General features: G+C 36.7%; 1 protein-coding gene across 2 annotated transcripts in view; it reads left to right on the top strand.

Moving 5' to 3' along the window:
- Positions 1-25,719, top strand: part of ldb2a (LIM domain binding 2a) — a 156,378-nt gene that overhangs the window by 43,622 nt on the left and 87,037 nt on the right. For both annotated transcript variants that reach the window (XM_005157342.6, NM_131314.1), the window contains 1 exon segment: positions 155-257. In XM_005157342.6, the coding sequence (XP_005157399.3) occupies positions 155-257 (103 nt within the window).

The raw sequence follows: 25,719 nt of genomic DNA, 5'->3' as shown, positions 1-25,719 counted from the left end.
TATTTAAAACTGGAATATTTCAGAGCATTATTATCTTTGAATCAAATTTCTCCTCACATTTTACTTCAATGAAATAGACAAGTAAGAATGACAAAGCATATCACACAGGATAATTAACTCCCATTAATTACCCGTGACTCTTCCTCTTTCCCAGGAGAGTGACAGTCTGTGGTGGGATGCGTTTGCTACAGAGTTCTTTGAGGAGGACGCTACATTGACCCTCTCCTTCTGCTTGGAGGATGGACCAAAAAGATACAGTAAGACTCAAGCCTTTATCTTGTGCCGGTTTCAGCTTGTCTGCAGATTTGCTTGATATTTTAACTAAGGGGTCTGGTGGTACTGATCCTAATAATTAAAAAAAAAACTCCAGTTAAATAAACCCATTTTAGATTACTGACTTTAAGAAACTGCCACTGAATCTCACATTAAAAACCACCTTCTGTGTAATTTCAATATTGATGCTTGTTGCTACTACAGAAGTGATCAAAAAGGGGGTAATAGCAAAGATTTATATAACAATTTTCACGGTTCAGAGAGTTAAGGTCTCGCAGTTTGAGCTATTAATTTATGGTCTTAAGATTTCAATGTAAAAAAAAAACGCTGGGCTGTTGAAATCCAATATTGGGTCAAATACAGTATGGTCGATTCTAATGTTGTGTTACACTGTTAATAATTTCCTGCAGAATCTACAGTAACTTACTGGCAGCAGTTTGCCAGTAACTTACTGTAAATCAATTACAGCAAAATACTGTATTTAGATGCTTTAAACACTTGAATGTTGGTAACAACCAAAGAAATCCAAATATGCAAAGAAAAACAAATCTACTGTAATTAGTTTACAAATTAAGTTATGCGTAGTAAAATGGAATGACACAGGGAAAAAGCATTGAACACATGAAGAAAGGGAGGTGTAGGAAGGCAGTGAAAGCCCAGACAGCAGCTGAAATCTCTCAGTAGTTCTTCAGCAACCATGTCAATAGGTCCTTTAGAAAAATTAATCCCAGGACAAAACATGATGCGCTAAATCCTTATTTCCACACTGTATTTACAGTGTTGTATATTTTTACTGTAAAATATACAGTAATTTTTACAGTGAAATTTTAAAATACAGTAGCATACCGCATACATGTCCTACAGTAAATTACAGTTCATATTAAAGGACAAATACTGTGTCATTTAAAAAAGATTTTTTAGCAATGCTGACCACGGTGGTGCAGTGTGTAGCACAATTGCCTCACAGCAAGAAGGTCGCTGGTTCCAGCCTCGGCTGGGTCAGTTGACATTTCTGTGTGGAGTTTGCATGTTCTCCCCGTGTTCGCGTGGGTTTCCTCTGGGTGCTCCGGTTTGCCCCAAAGCCCTACAGGTGAATTGGTTAAGCTAAATTGCCTGTAGTGTATGTGTGTGTATGAGTGTGAATGGATGTGAATGGATAAGTTGGCGTTTTATTTCGCTGTGGCGACCCCAGATTAATATAGGGGCTAAAGGCTGAATTATACTTCTGTGTCAAGCGCACACGTATGGGAGTATTCGCATAGCCATCGCAGTGGCTGTCGCTGATGCACACTTTTAAAAAAATGTAACTACACGTCACGACATGTAGCACAAGAACTGTGATTGGTCGGCTTAGTAAATGATGAAATAAATTAAATTAAATTAAATGATGAATAGACTTGCGCCTGTTGGTTTGTGTGCAACGTTTATACATTTAAAACCACCTCCAAGAATATTGGGGGTTGCGAGTCACTGGCATTGTAAATTTAGGGGTTGCAGGCTGAAATGTTTGGGAATCCCTGTTTTAATTGCAAGATATAAACTCAGAAATGAGAGGAAAAATATTTAATTTGTTCAATAAAGGGCAGCAATTGCCTGTTTTTTTATTCCATGGTGGAATCAAGCTTCCATAAGAACCATACTAAAAGAGCTTTAGTTAGTAAACACATTTATTAGATTCGTATTTGTGTATGGTTTATACGTTTTAGTTTTCAGGTCCAACAGAATTTTAAAAACATGAATTATTGGATGTTTGCTAGGTATGCTATGTTTGTTTGCTACATTTGCTTGAGCTGTGATAGCCTCACTTCTTTTTGTTGGGGCTTTTTTCTCATCTGCACTCTCTTTCTTTCTTTCTCTCTTTCTCTCTCTCTCTCTCTCTCTCTCTCTCTCTCTCTCTCTCTCTCTCTCACTCTGTCTCTGTTGATTTGAGCTGTGTTGTCTGTCCTTATTGAGTCCTCTGCTTTTGGTTAGTCATGCAGAACACTCTGCCTGTTGCAAAGAGCGAGCGAGTCAAACATTCACTGAAGCCCCCCCGCCCTTCCTTGGGGTCTTTGTAGTGGTGATAAATCCAGAAATATATACTTTTATTATGCAAAATGAATATGCCATTCGGCTGCGGGCAGCATTACAATAGCCTCAGCATGACAATTTATTTTTCTTCGTTTTGTGCAGTTTGAATCATTTTTAATTGAACGACGATGTAAAATTTAAGCCTTAAAATGTTTCATTTTTGCCGCTAAAAGTGCCTCATTATGCTATTTTAAAGATTTGGCGTTTTCCTGCAGAAGGTTTACTTCCATGCAAGGTCAAAATCTAATTGAATTTACTCATCATACACATTGCAGCGTCAGCTCTTTTTTGCACAGTGGCTGAAATGGTTGGTTCGGGGATCCAGTTTCTCTAAACACTAACAGTAACAGTGATGTTGTTTTTATTGTGTCTGTTTGAGCAGATCTTTTTATCCTTTTGGAAGTGCGAGTAATAAAGAAATTATTTAAAAGTGCAGAAAATAGCTCATTTACTGTCACCGTGTTTACACGACAGAGACGCCACGTTGTGTTGGCAAAACAAGCGTGAAGTGTTGCTTTTATAATTTGGTGCAGTTAAGTTTCGTTTTCATTTTCTCTCTGTGAGAGCTCATCTGGATCACGTGTGGATTAACAGTGTACGCGACGCGCGACAACAATAACTTACGTTTCTAAGGAGGATTATTGTTTACCTGAGAGCTGTTCTCATCTGCAAACGATGAGATCCAGATTCGCTTGTAGTATTCTCTTCATAAAGACGCGGCTCTAGTTGCTGGTGATTGTCCTGTCTCTACAGATTTGGTAAGTGAGTGACCAGTGCTCTTTGTTTATTCAGTTTGTTCGTATCGAACTAAGTTAACTATTGCACAGAGTGTAAACATGTTAGCACCACAACCAAACTTTAACCTCGTGTAGGGTTTACACCGCATTTTGTGACCAGAATAACACACGCGGCTTTCTGACGTTACCTGCCGTGTGCATTTAAGTTTCCGGGAAATGCGGAGGTTTTTTTTTCTCTCATTCGCCGTGCGGTATCAAACATTGCATGAAAAATACACGCTTAGAGCAGCTCCTCGAATCAAATATCTCGTTTGTCGCGAGGGGCATGAATGAATTCCCTGAATGAAAGAGCCAAACTGCAGTTAAAGTCCACCATTTAATAATTTGGCAAATAATTCGACTACAGATGTCCATGTAGGTTAAACACCATCACTTTCTCCTGTGTGTGAGTATTTTGACTGAAACTCGCGCGTGCCCAAATAGACACTCCCACACCCTCCCACTTTAGTTCCTCCGACACTCCCCCCTAAACAGAGCTGGACACGCCCACTTTTCTGACTTTTTCCAAAGTAGAGGTTTGAAAACACCCTGCTGAAACGTGGGGGTTTCATGGCCCTTTAATGTTATTCACAGGTGGCCGATGAAGACTACCTAGTGACATTAGCCTCTTTAACACATACAGACCTTTCTGGAAAATTACCAGCAGTTTTCCAGAAAAATCTGTATGCATGAACAGGCCCTTTTTGAAAATACCGGTAAATTTATTCTGCCAATTTTCCGGAAAGAGAAGTTGTAACATTTCCAGTTATTTGTTGGAATGCTGCTCTCTGTGAACTAATAGTGGGCAAAGCGAGGCTTCATGAAACACTGAAACAGTCGAAGCAAATGTGTCGAAATTTTGAAACCCCACTCCTAGTGGTCATTTGTAGTGTATTTCTCTGGAAGCTTCAGCAAAGAAACAGTTAAGCAAATTGAGGTATTAAACCCCACGTTGTACAGTTGAGGCTTCAAGTGATTTAGTGAAGCGAGTTCCTGACGAGCATGCAGAGATGAAGGGTTCGAATCCAGGGTGATGCAGCTATCGATGTTAGGTTTTAAATGTTCTTGTAAGGTGTTTTGTTTTTTGTTTTTTTAACATGTTTGCTCTGTGAATAATTGTCTTGTTTTGGTCATAAACAGGGTTGTTGCTAGATCAGATATGGTTGCGGTCCAAAGTTAATGAGAATTATTTATAATATTAATTAAATTTCCCATTTATTGTATTTTATTAATGTCTGCCCCAACCTTAAACCCAACCATTACAGTACTGTAAAAGTCATAATTATTGTTATACAGTGCTACTAAAATAATGCAATATTGATGGCGTATTTGCAGCGGTATCCTATCTAGACTTTATTAACAGTATTAAAATATATAAATTAGGCTTGGCCGGTAATACGATAATATGGTATACCGCGAGATCTAAAAATAGCAACGGTGTCAGTTTCAATACCATTATAACGTCATAAAAAACAAGGCACTTAAATAGGAGATAAGCAGTAAATAATCAATATTATTTTTTAATGCCTACAAATGTGTATGCGTCATTACGGGACAGTGTGGAGAAGAGAGAGAGAGAGAGAGAGAGAAAGAGAGGGAGAGAGAGAGGGAGAGGTGAGGTGGCGAGTCGCGCACCAAGTAACCTGCAGTTTGGCAGTATTTCTGACAGTATTTTTCAACCATACGATAAGGGAGACGGGGCAGAAATGAATTTCTGAATAAAGCGCGAGAGCAGTCGGTGACTCTGGTGTAATTTGAAAGGGGGCGGGCCCGTGGTCTAATAATATCGCTTCCGAGCAAGCGAGCATTCTGTGTTTGTGTGTGTGTGCATGCCTGTGTGTGTGAATGAGAGAGAGCGTCCTGCGCAGATCTCTAATACGAAAAAGACAAACAGGTGACCGCGAACCTAAGGTCTTATATATGGTATTCAGTTTCTAAATGGTTTAGGCACAAGCCAACAGCTGTCTGAGTCTTACGTCAAATTTTTTTATTATGCATGGTAATACCGGGTACCGGGGTTAAATAGGGAGGAGGTTTGACGGTATCAAAATTTGGATACCGCCCAAGCCTAATAAAAAATCAAAAGATTTTTCATTTTCATTTCAGAGTTTTTGCACAAGTGGAGATTCGAACGCAAAAGCCATATGCAGCACAGCAACTATGTGTACATATATAAGACAGAGCTTTAAGGCCTGTTCACACTGGCATGCTTTTGCTCACGTTTTTCTGTCGACGTTTAAAGCTTTGTGACTAAATAAAGAGCGCCATGTGTTTCATCATGTATTCCTATCGCAATGTATATCGCAGCATGGAAAAATATTGCTATGTTAGATTTATCCAATATCATGCAGCCCTTTTTAGAAGAGTCTGAAATGTGTCCATATTCTTTCAGAATGGTAATAAATGTCACGTAAATTCATTTTCAAACTCACATTGGTAGCATTAACACTGAAAAAAGCACATAATCAGTAGGTGATCGGTAATAGTTTGTACTGCTGTTCAGCCACGAGAATTAGAAACCATTTCAGATGATAATTTGGACAAAAAAAAATATTCCCCTTGTCGCATGTCGTTGTGTGTATGTTGTTAGCTCAATATTCAGGCATACTTGCTCATGTTGGTGTCGTCAATCTGCCAACCTGCAGTTGCGTGGAGTCCTCGAAGGAGAAGCCGGGTGAAGAAGTGTTTTATATTTGAACTGCAATACCTAATTCAACCACTGGGTGTCAGTCGCATACTGCATGTTTAAGGTCCAATCTCAATTATATTTTTTATTATGGATTATAGATTATAGATAGTTTTTTTATTTTTTTTAATAGCATGACAGTAAAACATGAGCCCCGTTATGAATGTGTTAAAACATATGCTTGTTTGTTGCAAAAATTTTAATATTGCCAAAAAAAAAAATTTGTGCGCCTCCTGCCACTAGCTGGTGTATTCTGGGAAATTTTTGTACCCCTTGGTTTCTAGTGTGGTCTTGGAAATTCGTAGAAAATCTTTCAACTGCTATCTAACCCTTCCTATTAGCCCTACGCCTTCAAGCTAAAGAGAATTGGGTAAGAGGAAGGGCTAAGGGGAAAAATTGGCATTGGGCCTAAAGCAAAGACCCCACCGCACATGTTGTGTTGATGTTCTTTAGGGGGGTATCACACATTTATTAGGCATTTCAAACCTCTCTGTATTTCGCACCCTGCCTTTCCCCATACAATAAATGACAGTATTATAGTTTCAAGTGGTTTTTCTTATGCTTATTATGCATTGCACCTTGTAATATTTTGTAATCTTCACATGAGACGTTAAAAAGTGCAGGAGCTTGCATCAGCTCCGGAGGCCCATAGGGAAGCAATCCCCCATATCGATTGAGGAGGAGTTGAGTCCGTCTCCAGTGACAGCTCATCTTTAGTCTTCAGAAATGACTCTTCTTAGTTTCAGCCACAAACACACACCCTCACTCCATCACTGTCACTCACACACACACACACTAACGCTGCATACTGTGTGTGTGCTCGGACCCTTTATACATTCCTCAATCCTCACTCCACCAAACATCATTAAGGATTTTCTGCAGCGGTATCGCCTCACATCAGTATTCTCGTTTTATTCTTGCTCGTCTTTGTATGACATGTTTACAGTAATCACTGTTCGGCTTCCACTGAGTAGCTCATTCCCCGGCTTTACATTTACATTGCTAGACATCAGATCAAAGATAATCTAATCCACTTTTTGTGCTGATTTAATGCGTTTACCTGTTTATGAATTATTTATTGGAAATAAGGTCATATCACACACGTCCATGTCGCATTTTTAATGCACTCTCTGGAGCAATGTGGCCAGATGTTTCAAATGAAGTCCGCTAATTGATTTAATGTCCCAGATAACCTTGATGGAAACTTTAAGGCAACCTACAGGTAAACCAAGAAAATGATTTCAACTTAAATTAATGTGTGCATTTATTTATTTGTTGAGTAGTAGGGTTCCACACGATTCATTCATGTTGTCCCAACACAAATCGATTAAGTTAACACGCTTGTGTCTGAGTTCATTTTGTTGCCCCTAAGGTGTTTTGACATGCCCTGACATTTGTGCTTATTTCAGCTGCTTATTGCATAGGCCAACATGTTTTTTTTTTGTTTGTTTGTTTTTTGTTTTGTTTTTTGTATTCAGCACAAACTGTGTTACAATAATATGTGAGAAATATTGATGTCAAAAAACCACACTGAATGGGTCTGAATAAGACTTTGGAGAAACCAGTCTTGTAGGCTAGAATGTTTACTTCACAATTATGTGAAATTATTCTGTTCTCTCATTCAAAGAAAACATTACAATGATTTACATTTTGTAAAGTCAGTTTTTGGGTCACAATACTGTATGTGTGGGAGTCACAATGATAATGAATAATTCACATCTGGAGAGACAAAAGACACTTCCCCACTGGCTAATGTTCACCCCTTGTAGCAAATTGAAGTGGATTGAACATGAAACGATTTAGTTGTCCCAAAAACAATCTCAAGAATTGTGTTGTTTAAGCTATCTTTATATAAGTAAGCAAAAAACAAAACAATGTACAGCAATTGTTGGAAACAAACTACATGCATTTCTAATTTTGCTTTATATTGCAGGAATTTATTTTTTACTGTTTAAAAAATATCAGGTTTTAAGAGCAACTTTTCTTCCTTCTCTTATTCAAATATATATGTCTGCTTATTTTCTCTACACACTCAAAAAAAAAAAAAAAAAAATCTCAATGGGTGAACTCAGTTTAATTGAGGGCAGAATTTCCATCAAAAATATTTGTTTAGCACCAACTAAAAAACTATTTGCACAATTAAATGCAATTGAATTTGTCCAACATAATTTTATCAAATAAAAGCTTAAATACATTAGTATTTTTTTTATTTAAACTCAAAGGTCTGATAATATCATGTAGGTCTATTAACTGTCAACATTCCGAAGTCTCTTGGTTATATTTGAAGTTATCCTAAATTAACTAATGAGCCATTTTTAAGTAAATTTCATGAGTTACATATACAGTTGATTGAGACTGATCTCAGAACTCATTTTAGGACAGTTATTGCTCACTGAGCAAAGCAACAAACTGCAACAAACTTTTGCTTATTAAGCTGCCCAAACCCAAAACATGGGTGCTTCTGCAAGGCGGTAATCTCAAAACTCAAAGCATTACATGAAAACCTTCTGAATCTTCAAACTAAAGTGAAGATTTATCTCAAACAAGTCCTCCTATTAACTTTAAACACCTAAGATGACTTTTATTGTCAACATTTCCCTCTCTTAATTGCTGGGAACTATACAAATCCCCTAACCAGGTAGTTGGACCAACCCAATTCCTTCATGTTGTACCTACACAAATTGCTTAAGTTAATGTAATGGTTCACAAATTTAAGTGGATTGAACATAAAACAAATAAACTGGCCAAAGAAATTGCTACAATTGTGTTGTTTTAGCTTATTTTAAGCAGGTAGTTTAAACCAGCAGCAGTAATCAATTTTTAATGCACTCAAAAAATGACTTTTGCTGCTTATTTAACTTCTTAATAAACAACTAAATGAGCTGAAACAACACTTATATATATATATATATATATATATATATATATATATATATATATATATATATATATATATATATATATATATATTTAGACAACTTAATTGAATTATATTTAATTATTTTTTATTTGAAAACCATGAAGTTAACTTAAGCGTTTTGTGTTGAGATATATGTTGGGGCAGTTTTCACACGTATTTTTTAGGCTGAAATTATAATTCAAATCTCTTCAACATTTACTCAATAAAAAATGTATTTTAGACAACCTCAAGGACTATGTTTGATATCTAATTATAATTTAATGTTTATTGTATGTGTAAGTGATGTTTATTGTCTTTATTAATAATTTTAGGTTGTTTGAAACCAGCAAACATACCGGCACATACTATATTTTTATGTTTTACATTGCTTTATAAAATATAAAAGCTTAACTACTACTATAGTTATTATATAGTGAATTTCTTCAGTACTAACAAAACTTTTCAAACCACCTCCAAACATTTGAAAATATCTCCTGCAAGCAGAAAAACAAGAGCCGTGGAAGTTTAAGAGACAAGGACTTTGCACTTATGTTCACAAGCATGTACGATATAAGATGTGGGCGTTATTTCACCGCAGTAACCATTGTGGATGGATGGATAATGGATGGATTATTGAAATGCATTAGTTTAAATGGCTTCACTTTCTCCATCTCTTTACTCTTTCTCTCAATCTCACTCTGAAGCTTTGCTTTGTATTGCTCTCTTAGTTGACTCGCATTTCTTCAGCTAAAAAAAATGAAAGATTCACGTCTTTGTTGTATATTTCTCTTCAAATGTGTTTATTTTTAATATTTTTGATATATTTTGATGTATATAATTCATGTATATATTTTAATAGTAATATATTTGAGAATATTGAATTTAATTTAATATGTGTAAAATATTTTTGCCCAAAAGTTTTATGCTCTGAATCATTATCTCACTATAGCATTAGTTCACATCAGCCTCTCTTGAAATCCTTTAAAAATCATCAGTTTCAAGGTAAACCAGAGTACATTTGTCTACACAGGCTCATTGTGAAAACGTACCCCTGTAAACATTTCTGCAGGTCATGAATTATGTAGCAAGAGCTACTTATGGCTGCATTTCATTTTTAAAACGAACACTACCGGGCGGAATGATGCCACGATGGCTTCTGTTTCTTTACGCTTACCTCCATGTGGACACTTTTCTGCTGTTACCAGTTTGCCTAGTAGCTCACCATGGTGGACTTGAGTTACAACAAGGAGTTGATTGCAACAACAGGGTTCGATTCTGGCGAAGAACGGTTCCAGAAAGCAGGTAAAACAAAAAGCAAAAAATAAAATACACAAGTAAATAACAGGGTGAGAACATGGTAAGATCTGAGAACATGGTAAAAAAATCATGTGGCAATGAGGGCTTTTCTTTTTCTGGGCAGTCAGGCAGTCAACATTGGCCTCTGGTGGATCTGGTGGCAAAAACAGCAGGTGCAAATGGCACTCACAAGAGAAATTTTAGATCTGAAAATGGTTACACGGTTAAATTTGATTATTAGAGTTTGTCCATTGTACTAAATACTCACATATGGTGCCAATTTGGTTTATTCAATTCACTTATACTACATGTCTTTGGACTGTGGGATGAAACCGGAGTACTCAGAGGAAACCCACGCGAGCACAGGGAGAACATGTATACTCTGCACAGAAACGCCAACTGGCCCCGCTGGAACTCAAACCAGCGAACATTCTTGCTGTGAGGCAACAATGCTAACCACTGAGCCACCGTGCTGCCCTATCCTGGAAAGTGGAGGAGTAGGGGTGAATGGGGGGATTCTTCAAGACGAAGACGGCTAAGATGACAAAATCTGGTTATTTTTTGTGCGTTTGGGTTCATCTGATTGGTAATTCTTGTATCACCAGCCATGGTCAGTCATAAGCACGTGATCCTCTCAAAATTAGTTTATTATCCAAAAAGTTTTACCAATTGGGACATAATTTTGCCTGTTTAAAGGAAAATTTTTACTTTTTTTTTTTTTTTAGAAGTTGAAAACAAAACAATATTTTTACTTGATCTTGAGAATGTGGACTATAAACACAGCAGTGTAAGAAAATATTTATATTTTTTGCATTGTGATTATTCAATTTCTGTACCTGAAAACCTGAAAAGAGCAATTCAAAAAATAAAATATCACAATATCAGTTTTTTTTTTTCGTGCAGCTCTACTTTAGACAACCCAGGCTGTTTATTGGTACGCACCCCTGTATAAGTTTCTGGAGATCACAAAATGTTTTATTTTTATTTATTTATTTTTTTGCAGTTTTTGTTTTCGACAGTCCACCAGACCTTTGTACACTTTTAGACATCTCAATTTTCTCTCACGAGTGCCATTCACATCTGCTGTTTTCATGTAAATCCACCAGAGGCCACTGACTGACTGACTTGACCGACTGACTGCCGAATAGCCCTACCCACCGCTTTCCCTAAATCCAAACGATATTGTTTTCAAAAGCACTGATTAACCTGTCCACCCACTTCTCAAAACCCAACCAACAGTGTTTTCAAAAGCAATCCAGAAAAAGTAAAGCTCTCACCTGATTTTTACTACGTTTTGATATTTTACCACATTCTCACCTTTTTATTTACTTGTTTATTTATTTATTTATTTATTTATTTTTTACCTGCATTCTGGAACCATGCGTTCTCAAACCCTGTTTTCTCTGTCAACCACTCTCTGCATCCCGGATCTTTCGACTTAAGCAGCAAGCCACTGGGCAAACTGGTAACAGTGGAAAAGCTGTCCGTACAGAGGGAAGCAATCAGCTAGTACAGCAAAAAAAAACAGAAGCCGTCGACAGCGCCATACCGCCCCGTAGCTTTAATTTTAAAGACAAAATGCAGCCATATGTAGCTCTGGCTACATAATTTGCACTCTCCAGAAATGTATACAGGGCTACACTTTCACAATGACCCTGTGTTGACTTTAGTTTACATGCTGTACTGAAAATGTATTCAGAGAGCTCAACATTAAAACCATTATAAAAGCTGAAGAAACTGAACTGAAGCACCCAAACCTAAACACACTACCAGTACTACAAGCTGTTTCTGTTTCATTAGCTGATTCCTGAGTTATCATGAGGTGCTTTAGATCAGTATGTTCTTCGCATCTCTCCTCATGGATGTTATTATTTGGTGGAATAATTAATATCTGAAGTGAAACAGCGTTCTTGTTTTGGGTTGAGGCAAGGCAAGTTTCAAAGCGTGATGCAATGCTCTGCAACTTCCACACTCCAGAAACTTCCACCGCTGAACTGAAGCTCTTCATCAGACAATAACAAACAAACCAACGATGAATTTATTAGCCGATTTGGATGAAGACTGCTGGAATGTGCTCAGCGTTTTTGTTGTTGCTGTTTGATGGCATCTGCATCAGTGATTCAGTTTGAGTTCAGGTTACGTATCTAGGGATTAGACTCATTAATCAAGTTCAAGCTGAGCCATAACTAAGAAGCTTCAGTACAATTTCACTGATAAACATAGAAGCAATTGAACATTTATAGACAGGAGAATCAGTGTCTGTGTCGAGTGTCTGTTTGTATTCTACTGATGCTTTTTGGAAAAGGTAGCACAGAACCAAAAATCTCTGATTCATTATTGAATCGCTTTTTTAAACATGAATCTTTTAATGAATCAGTATTGTGGACTGGCTTTGTGATTATGTCTGAATCATTCAAAACATCTCAATGACACTGAATGAAGTATTTTTAAGAAAAATAAAAGTAAAACATGTGGCTCAGTGGTTAGCACCGTCGCCTTATAGCAAGAAGGTTGCTGGTCCAGTCCCAGCTGGCAATTCTGTGTGGAGTTTACATGTTCTCCCTGTGTTGGCATGGGTGTGCTCCATGTGCTCCGGTTTTCCCCACAGCCCAAAGACAGAACTAAGTTGGCCATAGTGTATGAGAATGTGTGTATGGATGTACTGTACTGGGTTGTGACTGAAAGGTCATCCGCTGCTTAAAACACATATTTAATATTGGGTTTACATATTATTATTAAATTTGAGTTTGCATGTGTGCATGTTATAAGCCTGTTACTGAAGTATATAATGCAATAAGCAGTAATGTGATAATTCATTGTTAAAGAAACTTGGGTAACACTTTATAATAACTACACACTATAAACCATTTATTAAGCATTATCATCTAGTGAGTTCATTATCTGTTAAGCATTAACTCTACATTAATAACTGTTAGTAAGCGGTTTATAACTGCAGCTACAAATGCTCTATTCTTGACTTACAAGCACCAATATATTGTGTTTAATAATTGTACTTTTATACTTTGTTAATGATTTTATTTTTCATTACTAAATTAAGTATCGCATTATTTACAAACCATTTGTATTTAAGAGTATTTATTAACATATTAGTTAACTATTAGTAAATGTCTGAATAATAAGATATATGAATGTTGATTTCAATAGTTTATTAATCATTTACTCACTCATTCTAAATGATCCTAAAACCCCTCAACTACTCTTAAATACAAATAGTTTGTAAATAATGCGATACTTAATTTAAAAATGAAAAATTAAATCATTTACTGAGGATGAAAGTACAATTATTAGGCACATTATAAATGTTTTTGTAAGACAAGAATAGAGCGTTTGTAGCTGCAGTTATAAACTGTTAACTAACGTTTATTAATGTTGAGTCAATGCTTAACAGATAATGAACTCACTAATAGCGTATTTCCTAGTAAATGAAATGATTTATAGTGTGTAGTCATTATAAAATGTTACCGAAACTTGTAATGTCTTATACTGCCTGAATACTGTTTTTTAATTATTCGGAGGCTTTTCTCAGCAAATATATATATTTATCTATATATTTTATATTTATATATATTATCGACTGATTTTATTGATGATTATTGGATGAAATTGGTAGCACATAATTAATTTGATGGAACATTTGAATTGTTTGGCTGTATTGGATTTGAATACTTTTCACGCCTTTTCAGGTAGAGAATCTACTGCTTTTTCCTTTCCTTTTTATTCTAATGCTGCATTTACACCAGACGCAGAAGAAGCGTCAAGCGCGAGTGATTTACATGTTAAGTCAATACAAAAGCGCGAATAGACAACCCGCGGCGCGATACGCTCGAATTACGCAAATTGCACGAATTGCTCAAATTGCACAAATGGCGCGGTGCGAATGGCGCGATACACAGGAATGGCTCGCCACAAATTGACCGTTTTGCACATTTGACGCCCTTAACGTGCAAACCGCTCAAGTTCAAAATCTGAACTTCAGCAGACATTCGCGCCACGTTAACTAATCAGGAGCTTCCTCTTGTGGGGGCGTGATTATGACATAGCGCCTGTTGTTGGTGTCCCAGGGGAAAATCCTCCTGCCTACAACGACAACAGTTCATCAAACTGGGCACGGCTCAGTCAGAAGTACCGCTGAAAGCATCCGCCATCCAGGTTAAGTTTATGGAGGAGGTAGATCTAGTGGAATGAAGCGTATTTTGACGCGCGAATGAAGAGGATTCGAAACGCAAATGAAGCGTATTTCAACGCGCGATGAAGCGTATTTCGACGCCCGAATGAAGCAAATAACTCAAAATCAGTCAGCCGACAGCGGCCTCTGGTGGATTTACGTGACAACAGCAGATGCGAATGTCACTCGCGAGAGAAATTTGAGATCTGTAAAAACATACACAGGGCCTCTGGTGGATTTGCAAAAACAAAAACTGCAAAACAACGTAGCTCCTGGGACGTATTTGGCACTCTTTAATAACGTATATAGGGGTATAAATGAAGCGAGTTACTTAATGTTTACGAGTCTATTTATCCGTGCATTCCGCGTCTGGTGTAAACACAGCATAAGCATATTTGTGGGGTTTTTTTCAGTTTAGTTTTTTTCATTTGCATAATATTTAGTGTATTAGAATCCAATATAGGCTAATTCTGAAAATTTCCCCCTTATATATATTTTTGGAGCCAAAGAAATGCATGACTGCATTTCATCTTTAAAAGGAACGATACTGGGCAGTATGATGTCGTTCCTTTTCGCGCATACCAGCTGACCGCTTACCTCTGTGTAAACGGCTTTTCCGCTGTACCAGTTTGTCAAGAAGCTCGCCACGTATGTCAGAAGATTTGAGACGCAGAGCAGAGTTGACCGTGATGACAGGGTTCGAGGCTGGCGTAGAATGGTTCCAGAAAGCAGGTCAAACAAAAACAAAAGCCAAAAAATAAAGTAAACATGTAAATAACGGTAAGAAAAATCAGGCTGTTCGAGGGCTTTTTGCTTTTGAAAACACAATCAGTTGGGTTTAGGGAAGGACGAGGGTCAGTCAGTCGGCCACTCAGTCAGTCGACAGCGGCCTCAGGTGGATTTACACTAGAACAGCAGGCACAAATAGCACTCGCAAGAGAAATTAGAGATCTCAAAAAGCATATACAGCAGCCTCTGGTGGATTCGTGAAAACAAAAAAACTGCAAAATATTGTAGCTCCTGGGTTGAATTTGGTGCTCTCCAGAAATGTATGTAGGGGTAAATAATCAGAATGAGACTGGGTTGCTTAAATCAGCATGTGTGCATGCATAAAAGCCTGTCACTGGGTTATATCATAATAAGCAGCATTGTCATTGTTAAATAAATTTTTAATATCTCATACTTTTTTTGGAGGCTTTTCTCAGAAAATATCTTTTGTCTGGTTTTATTGATGAATGTTGGATGAAATTAGTAGCATATCATCAATTTGATGGAGCATCTTAATCTTTTGTCAGTCTTGGATTCGAATACTTTTCACACATTTTCAGGTAGAGAGTCTATTGTTAAAGATGACTTGCAGGAAAAGGGATGTGAGACTGTGATTGACAGTGTGGGGTGTTGAGGAGGCTCAGCTGCAGTCCAGATCTGCTCTCAAATGACTGACAGCACAACTTTCAAAACAACTCCCGAGATGGGCTCTGTGTGTTTGTATGAGTGCTCTTGTGTGGTTTATCTGTGGGTTTAGATGGATACTGTTAAAGAGGTGTTATAAAGTTTCCTTTTTCTTCCATCTGTGTGTGCATGTATAAGATCGGGGTTACGACTCTGCAAAAAAATGTGCCATACTTAGACTTTTTGCCTTGTTTCTAGTCCAAATATCAAGTTTTTTCTCAAAACGATGGGGTAAGCTAAATTTTTTTTTTTCCTTTTGACATGAGATTATTTTGTTTACCTCATTGGCAAGTTATTTAGCTTATTTTAAGAAAAAGCTCACTTAAATTTGATATTTATTATTTGTTAATGCAAGACTATATATTTTTGTTGTGTAGAAAATGCTTCTTAATTTAGGAATTAAGGTTAAGTGATTTATCCTGTCTTATGCATTAATCCCAGTTTAGATATTACTTCTGTAAACATTTGTCACAATTTGAAATAATAGCATGAAGCCATCTAAATACATATTCAGCAAAGTCCCTTTAAGGCAAGTATCTTCATATTTTTGGCTATATTTTAATTAAGGAAGAGTTAAGAAAGCAAGATTTGGTGTAATAATACATCACGAAAAATTAAAATACTTGTTATTCTGATTAGCTGCCTTTTTTTCTGGAAGTAAAATCTATAAATTCCAGTTTATTTAATGTTATGTTAATGTTTATAGAATAAAATAAATATGTAAGTTTTCAAAGTGTCAATTTTTGGAAATTGAGATTTAAAGCACCTTTAAAATAGTCTAAATGAAGTGGTTAGCAGTGTACATTCCTAATCAAATATTTAATTTATAAAAATTAAAGATTTAATATATTTTAGCGTACCCCTATATAAAATTTTTAGAGATTGTGAATTATGTACCCAGAGGTACGTATTCCTGCATTTCGTCTTTAAAATGAACATGGAGTAGAGATGACCGCAATGACAGGCTTTATGTCTGGCAAAGAACAATTCCAAAAAGAAGGTAAGACAAAAACAAAAGCCAAAAAATAAAATAAACAAGTAAATAACAGGATGAGAATGTGGTGAAATCTGAAAATGTGGTAAAAATCAGGCTGCCGCGAGGGCTTTTCGTTGTCTGGATTCCCTTTGAAAACACTGTGGTTGGGTTAAGGGAAGTTGGGAGCGCGCTGGCCAATCGGTGCTTTTGAAAACATTATCAGTTGGGTTAAGGAGAGGAGGGTGGGCCAGTCGATCGGGCAGTCAGTCAATCGACAGCGGCCTATGGTGGATTAATGCAGGAAGATCTCAAAAAGCGTAGACAGCTGCCTCGGGTGGATTCACCAGAGAAAATATATACTAGTGGATCAAATGGTTTTAGACACATGTTAACATGTATCATAGCTAGTTAATCCAGTACACCCAGAAAATAAATAAATTGTGTGCGTCTAATGGCTGTTTCCAAGCATATGTGTGGGCAGCACGAAAAGAAAACAGCTGTGTGATAGGATGAGTATTTCTCTGCTCTTTCTGATCTCTCTCTCTCTCTTTCTTTGTCTCTCTTTTTCTCTCTCTTAACTCCTTATTCAATAACAAAACATATGGACGGTACTGTCTGTCTTAATTCAAGAGATCTGCCTCAGACTTGTGCGAGAGCATGTCAGTGTGTGGCTGATGCATGCGCAGCCATGAAACACATTCATGTGTGTGTGTGTGTGTGTGTGTCCTGCTCTAACCTCATAATAACTCACCAACAGAAAGCATGTATTCCTAAAAATTGGTCGATCGTGTCATCAGGTAACAGGTTGATTGTTTGTGGTGTCCATTTAAGCCCTTTGAAATGAGAAGGCCATTGTTATTGTAGTGCATGTGTGTGTGTTTGTGTGTTGATTTTGGTGGTTTACAAAGACAGAAATGTGTATAATGACATGGTTGTGAGTGTGACAATGATATAAAGGACAATGATATATACCATATTAAGGTGGTTTATGAGGACATGCCTCATGTCCTTGTGATTCTAAGTGCTAAAAACATACTTAATGGCATCTTGTGGTATTCAAAATTTGCCATAAGTTTCCTGTGAGGTTGAGTTTAGGGTAGATTTTGTGTAGGGCTACATAATAAATCGTTTTTACAGTATAAAATACATTACGCTAAAGGATAGTTCTCATAAACCTACCAATACCAGCATGTGGGTGTACTGATTTTGGTGGTTTACAAGGACAGAAATTTGTATAATGACATGGGTGTCACAACATTGATGCAGTTTGATGATATTCTTTATGTCATTGTGGTTGAAAACACTTAAAAACATACTTAATGGCATTGCAAATTTGCCATAGGTTTCTTGTGAGGGTTGGGTTTGGGGTAGGGTTTGTGTAGGGCTATATAATAAGTGGGTTCTACAGTATTAAATACATTATGCCTATGTAGAGTCCTCATAAACCACTAATACCAAAGTGTGTGTCTGTGTGTACTGGTTTTGGTGGTTTAAGCAGACAGAAATGTGTATAATAACATGGGTGTCACAACATTGAGGTGGTTTATGAAGACATGCCCTTTTCCCTTGTGAATCAAAATGCTTAAAACATGTTTATAATCATGTTATGACATTTAAATTTTGCCATAGGTTTCCTGTGAGGGTTAGGCTTAGGGTAGGGTTTGTGTAGAGCCATAAAATAAGTAGTTTTAAAGTATTAAATGCATTACGCCTGTGGAGAGTCCTCATAAACCACCAATACCAACTTTTGTGTTTCTGTGTGTGCTTGTGTGTGCTTGTGTGTGCATGTGTTTGTATGTATTTTACCGAGGAATGGGGGCAGAAATGCAGTCACGCTGCACGGTAGATTTGGTAAATACAGAGTCATGAAAAAATGAGGAGTTATGAGGAGCCTGGTGCACTTTTGAGCCCACAAACCTTCCAGAAAGTCAACATGGCCCATGCATAATGAAGGAGAAGCGCCTTCCTCTTATATGCTCAGAGGCCGTATAGAAACGACACACACAAGCTTTGGCACATCATTTTGTAGACACGCACAAACTCTCAAAGAGACACATAGCTAGCTATATTGATAATGCATGCATTTGGCCGGGCTCTTTTATAATGGACTAATGTAAAACTAATGGACGGAGGATATATATGTGTGTGTCATCAGGATATTAAATGTTTATGTAGCTCTGTTTCCCCTCTATACTGCTGTTGTGTGCTGAATAGAGGCTCAGGTCTAAACTTTAGCTTCTTGTTTTCCTCTTCTCTCACTCCTGACCTCCCTCTTTTTGCGTTTTCTGCTGATGTCCCCAAAGTCACATTGCCCCAATTGACTGGAATATTTGTGTACTATGGAAAAGTTAAAGGGATAGTTCACCCAAATATGAAATCTCTGGCACCCTATTAACTTCCATACACTGAAAACCCTAATAAGTTGACTGAAGTAAATTAATTGAGTAACTCGTTGCCTGAATTTTATTGAGTGATGGAGTCTCCCAAAACTTCTCTGTAAAAAAAAAACACCTAATTTTACAGAAAATGTCGCAAAAATGTTTTACTGTAATTTTTTGTCTTGTCAAATTATATTTAAAACTTAGTAAAATGACAAACAATCTCTCTAAATTAACAGTTTGACTTTAATTTTGTGTACTTTATCATTAAAGACAAATTACTGACATTTTTGTTTTTTATACAGGGATATTACAGTATTATTTATACAGTATTTTTTTTGTTATTTTAAGTTATTTTCAAAAGTTCTTCAAAATTACAAACAATATCTGTAAATTAACAGCTTGACTGTTATTTTATGTACTATATAATTAATGACAAATTACAGCAATTTTGCTGTTTTACACAATAACATTGCCGTATAATTTACACAGTGTTTTTTCTGGGGTTTTTTTTAAGTACATTTTAAGAGTTTGCCCTTAACTGATGATTGATTATGGAGCTTGTTTGGCATGCTGTCCCGGGAGAGAGCCCTGAACTCGTGAGATCCTCGAGCCCGGGGCGAGGCGAGGGCGAGAGGAGAGTCCGAGTTCAGGTAGGTCTCGAGAACTCCCCTGCTTGATAATGTTGGAAGAAGATTAGGCTATGAAGTGTCTATGCTGTCAATTTAGATTTGTCAATTTACCTATGTTACATGTTTTTGGTCTGTGGGAGGAAACCGGAGAACCTAGTGAAAACCCACGCAAACACGAGGAGAACATGCAAACTCCGCACAGAAACGCCGACCTGGCCAGAAAATGTTCTAGCCTGTGACATTCTAGCTGTGCGGCCGTGGTGCTAACCACTAGGCCTCCGTGCTGCTCTGACAAGGAAATGGGAGGAGTAGGGGTGGAAGGGGGGATTCTTCAAAACGAAGATGGCTGAAGTAAGATACTCTTGTTATTTATAGTGGTTAAGGAGTCGTCTGATTGGTGAATCAGTGTTAGCTAATGTGGACCAGGTGCTATCAATCATAAGCACGTGCTCCTCTCGAAATTAGTTTAGAAACAAACTTCACTTAAAATTACGTAAAAATAAAGTAATCAATTGTAATTACTTGCTCTGTAAAAAAAAATAATAATAAATAAAAATTCGTAAAAATAAAGGTCAAAAGATAGGCAGCAAAGATAGGCCGCCAAACAAAAAACATAAAATTACAGTAAAATTTCTTTGTTGAAATAAAGTGCAAAAAATAGTAAACCCACAGATATTTTCATTGAAATGTTTACAGAAAAACACTGTTATTTTACAGACTTTTCCCAGATTATTACGATCAAATCCGTTCAATAAATAAAGCAGATAAAATCCGCTCACACCAATTGCTTAGGCTGCGTCCGAAACCGCCTACTACTCAGTAGGTACTGCATTTAAATTTAAACGTACTACTCGGCCGTTAAAAAAGTACGCTCTATACAGTATGAATGTGAAAGGTATGAATGGAATTCGGACGTACTACATCCCCCATTTTGTCATGGTCACGTGACCTACCTGCATCAGTTGCGTCGCCTCATTCCATTCATGAATTCTCTCACGGGGCATCATGGGATAGCGCAGCGTGCATGTTATGCGCACTTCAGAATCTCGCTGGAAGTAGTAAGTCATCCGGGTACTTCTCGCCTACGGATTTTCGAATTCTCTGAATTCGGACACACTACTCGGCTGGCATACTGATTTTAGCGTACTATATAGTATGGAAGTATGCGGTTTCGGACGCAGCCTTAGTCTTTTTATACTGTTATGTGAACATTATAACACGTCTCTCTTTTTTTTGCCTCGCTTTGTTTGTTAATTATTTCCGTTGTTTGCTATCCGAACCGACCATTTGCCTGTTATAACTTTCTTAATGTTGCCCATAATAACTCTGGATTCCCTGCATCTGTTCGCCCCTGTGTTGACTGTTGCTTGCCTGACCATCTCTGTGTATTAAACCTGCATTTGGAGCTGTACACCTTTGTCAGCATCCCCTTCACGTTACAGTTCATTTAAGATTTGGAACTGAATCAATCCATATAACTAAAACCTCTACGTGTTTACATAAATACTATTCAATAAAATGTAACAACTGTAATTTTAAAGTTGTGCGAATTTTAATCAGTTGTATCTCATTTTTTCCAGACTTTTTTAATCCAAAACAAAACAGTTTAATTGAGACCATGAGCATGTGTTGGCTTTTTATTAAAAGGTGTTTAATTGTAATGATTTAGGGCAAATTCTTTTAAATAACATTGTTTTCTGATTCCCGCTCAAGTGGACGGGTTGTGTGAAGTTTGATTTGGGGGACGTTCTGGGGGCGGAGTTTGCGTGACGTGCTGCGAGTTACTAGCCCGTCAGTGGAAACCCCACATGATTTCAGCCTCACTGCTCAACTATCCGGGCGATTGGCCCGGCCCGGCCCAGCCCAGCCCGATAAAAGCCCTGGCTCACACTGCCCCGACAGTGTAAATGCAGCTATTCTGTCTTCTTCTTATGTAAGGTGTTGTTCATGTAGTTCAGCATCAGGTGCACACATTGCAGTACAGAGGAAGGTTATTTAAACAAACCCAGCAGGGAACCTCCCTTCCAACTCCATAATTCACTTAGGGAGAAACGGGAGGGAGGTGTTGGATTGATTGTGGCACAAAGGGAGGAATTACCTCTTAGAACAAGACTTCCCACGTCCTTTTTATCAGTGCCGGAGACAAGGCCATATCTACAAGCATCATCTTGAGCCCAGCGGAGGCCTAAGAGAGGCTTAAATGCTGCGCTGAATCCTGACAGCGACAATGAGACGGGCTTCAAGAGTCCTGCGGTGTGACACAAACTTTAGAGATGTTTCTGACACAGGGGATACTTGATGGAGAGATTGCTTTAGATCACTTTGTGCTCATATCTTCAAAGGCTCCGATTGGAAGCAGAAAGTTTTGCTGCATGGCGGTGCAAGAGAAGCTTTTTACAGTAGTTTTTAATTCTCTGGAGCAAATGCTTTGTATTGGCTCACTGTATCTACTTGTGCTTTGCAGAAACTGGCTATATACAGAGTACTGTACTGTATATAGAATTATAATGTCCATACTAAAAAATAACAATAAAGACTTAGTAGAAAATTTGTTTCAGCATACTTTTTTGTGAAATGCACTTTAAAGTGCATTTGACTTCAGTTTATAGGTAAAATGAACACTATGGGAAGTATGACGCAGATAACTTTTGTTCCTTACACTAATGTTATTTAAAGGGACATTTTATTAACAAAGAAATTATTATTTGTCAGCAGTTGTTTGCACAAAACATACCAAAATATATATCACAAACAACTCAACAGTGTGTATTATTTGTAATGGAATATGCTCGCCTAACCTATCCCTTTTCATATGGACAATGTACAACAGAACGTTGCAATATTTATCTTAATAATTTAAGGTTGCATCTTGTCATCCTGCACTCTCAGAAATAAAGGTACCCAAGCGGTTACTGTGGTGATACCTTTTCAAAAGGTATAGGTTTGTACCTAAAAGGTCCATATTAATACCTTAATGGTACATATTAGTACCTAAAAAGTACAAAAGTGTTCCTCTTAAAATTTGTAGGTACTAATAAATACTTTTGAGGTACCAATATGGACCCTTCAAGTACAAATTTGTACCTTTTTAAAAGGAACCACCCCAGTGACAACTCGTGCACCTTTATTTCTGATAGTGTAGGAACGGGATAACAGAAAATATTAGTGGTTTTAAAACCTTGACTTTTCCAAATCGTGCTAAACCTTGAAAACGGTTATCATCCTATGCCTACTTGTGTTCCTATTTCAGTCATATGGCAGCATTTACACTTTCATGAGAGTTTGATTTCATTTAATTAGTCAAGTTCTTTATTTCTATAGCGCATTTTACAATGTAGATTGTGTCAAAGCAGCTTCACACAGATGAAGAAAAGAGCAGACGAAGAAAAGAAAGTAAAAGCCATAATAGTTCAAGTTGTTCAATTGAAACTGCTTCAGTTTAGTTTAGCATAAATGTCACTGTTGAAGTTCAGTTTAGTTTAGCACAGATCAGTGTATTGCAAAAGTCGAATCAAATCAAGTAAACATATAAAACATGTCTGGTTTTGCCGGGGTTGAAGAGATGGTTCACCGTCAGCCCCAATAGCCTAGTGATTAAATGCGCTGACATATAGCACTGTGGTGCCCACGGTGACCTGAATTTGATTCCCAGCTCGAGGGCCTTTAACAACCTTCCCCTCTCTCTGCTTCCAATACTTTTCTGTCTGTAACCTCCACTGTCCCTATCCCTAATAAAGGTGAAAAACCCCAAAAATTATTATTAAAAAAGACAAGGGGAAAGTTCACCAAAAATTTTTTATTCTGTCATCATCTACTCACTTTGTTGTTCTAAAGCTGTTTAAAACACCAAATAAGATACAAAAGTATGTTGGAAATTATTAACCATTGACTTCCACTGAGTTATTTTCCTACTATGGATGTCAATGGCTTTAGTTCACCAGCATTCTTTTTTTTTTGTGTGTGTACAATGAATGTTTATTAAAAAAACAATATGATTCCAGGTAACATATTGTAAATTTAGGATAGGTTTTGCCATGAATATAGCCAATGTTGCTGAAATAGCATAAAAATAAATAAATGAATGAATGAATAAATTAATTAATTAATAAACACTTGAGACTGAGTACATGATAAATACATTTTATTAAGAAACCAATATGATTGCAGGTTATATATTGCATATTTAGTATAGGATTTGCCATAAATATAGCCAATGCTGCTGATATGGCATCAAAAAATAAATAAATACTTAAATAAATAAATAAATACTTAAATAAATAAATAAATAAATAAATAAATAAATAAATAAATAAATAAATAAATAAATAAATAAATAAATAAATAAACACTTGAGACAGATTATATGATAAATACATTTGATTAAGAAAGCGTTATGATTGCAGGTTTTATATTGCATATTAGGATAGGTTTTGCCATAAAAATAGCCAATGCTGCTGAAAGAGCATGAAAACATAAATAAATAAATAAATAAATAAATAAATAAATAAATAAATAAATAAATAAACACTTGAGACTGATTAAATGATAAACACATTCGATTAAGAAACCAATATGATTGCAGGTTATATATTGCATATTTAGTTTAGGATTTGCCATAAATATAGCCAATGCTGCTGATATGGCATTAAAAAATAAATAAATACTTAAATAAATAAATACTTAAATAAATAAATAAATAAATAAACACTTGAGATTGATTACATGATAAACACATTTGATTAAGAAACCAATATGATTGCAAGTTATATATTGCATATTTAGTATAGGATTTGCCATAAATATAGCCAATGCTGCTGATATGGCATTAAAAAATAAATAAATGAATAGATAAATAAATAAATAAATAAATAAATAAATAAATAAATAAATAAATAAATAAATAAATAAATAAATAAATAAATAAATAAATAAATAAATAAATAAATAAATAAATAAATAAATAAAAACTTGAGACTGGGTACATAATAAATACATTTTGGCCGAACTGTTCCTTTTAAATGCATTTTTCAGTTCCCAAACTTTTCACTTGATTCCTTTGCTGCAAGCAAGACTCGAGTGGTCTCAAATCCAGCCTCTCTTTTCACATTGAAGAACAGACATTTCAATAAATCAAATCTAGAAGACGATGGGAAGTCTCTCTGGTGGAGACTGTACACTGAAAAGAATTGATTCATTGGATCTACAACATTTTCCTTAAGGAAAGTGGTTGCAAACAATTTATGTGTGCTGAATTTAAACAAACAAATTAAATTGAACATTACACAACTGAATTTGTTTGTTTGAATTCAGCCCATATTAATTGTTTGCAACCACTTATACCTTGTAAAAAAAAATTGTAAATCTAATGCCTTTTTTTTAGTGTAGTAGTGGCATCCGTCTGGCAGCCCCTTGAGGAAGTGTGTATCCCCGTGAGTGTCTGCAATGTATCTGGGAAGGAGAGCGGGCCAAACCAGCCTCTCCTGAATTATGGATGGAGGGGAAAGGGGGAGGTGTGGATCAGGACTCATGGGAAAAGCACAGCACACACACACACAGAAGCAGTGGTGTGAGGCCAAGCGTGTTGTGAGGGCGGTTGTGGGTGAGTGGAGCTGTTCGCCTGTGTCTCGTTTTGGCGCGGATGTCTTCGGGGATTACTGCTGGAGAAGAGGAGAACGCAGAATCTATCAGACAGGCTCCCTCTCTCCCATCCTCCACATCAATGAGAGCGAGATGTGATGAGTCAGAATATTCTCTGTGGTGGATCAGAATCACAGCGCAATTCTGCCTTTTTATCTGCCGGCTCTGTTTTTTTATTTTAATCAGCCACCGTAGCGCAGATCATCTGAGGCACAGTGACCTCAAAAATAACAAAAACCCACTTGATTTTGTTGAAGTAGTAGGGTTGCATGATATTGGAAATAATCGGACATCGCGATGTTTTGTTTTACTGCGGTATACAGTATATTGCGATATGAATATAATTTTAGCAGATGATTTGAAAAGGCTCTATTTTTAAAGATTTCATTATTTTAGATCGACTGGGATGGTCCAAATCATTTTCTGTGTAGAGCATCTTTATGGTTTTCTGTATTCAG

Source organism: Danio rerio, chromosome 14, assembly GCF_049306965.1.
Source record: "Danio rerio strain Tuebingen ecotype United States chromosome 14, GRCz12tu, whole genome shotgun sequence".
Taxonomy (NCBI): domain Eukaryota; kingdom Metazoa; phylum Chordata; class Actinopteri; order Cypriniformes; family Danionidae; genus Danio; species Danio rerio.
The sequence above is the reverse complement of the archived record's forward strand: the minus strand, read 5'-3'. Positions and strand labels throughout refer to the sequence as shown.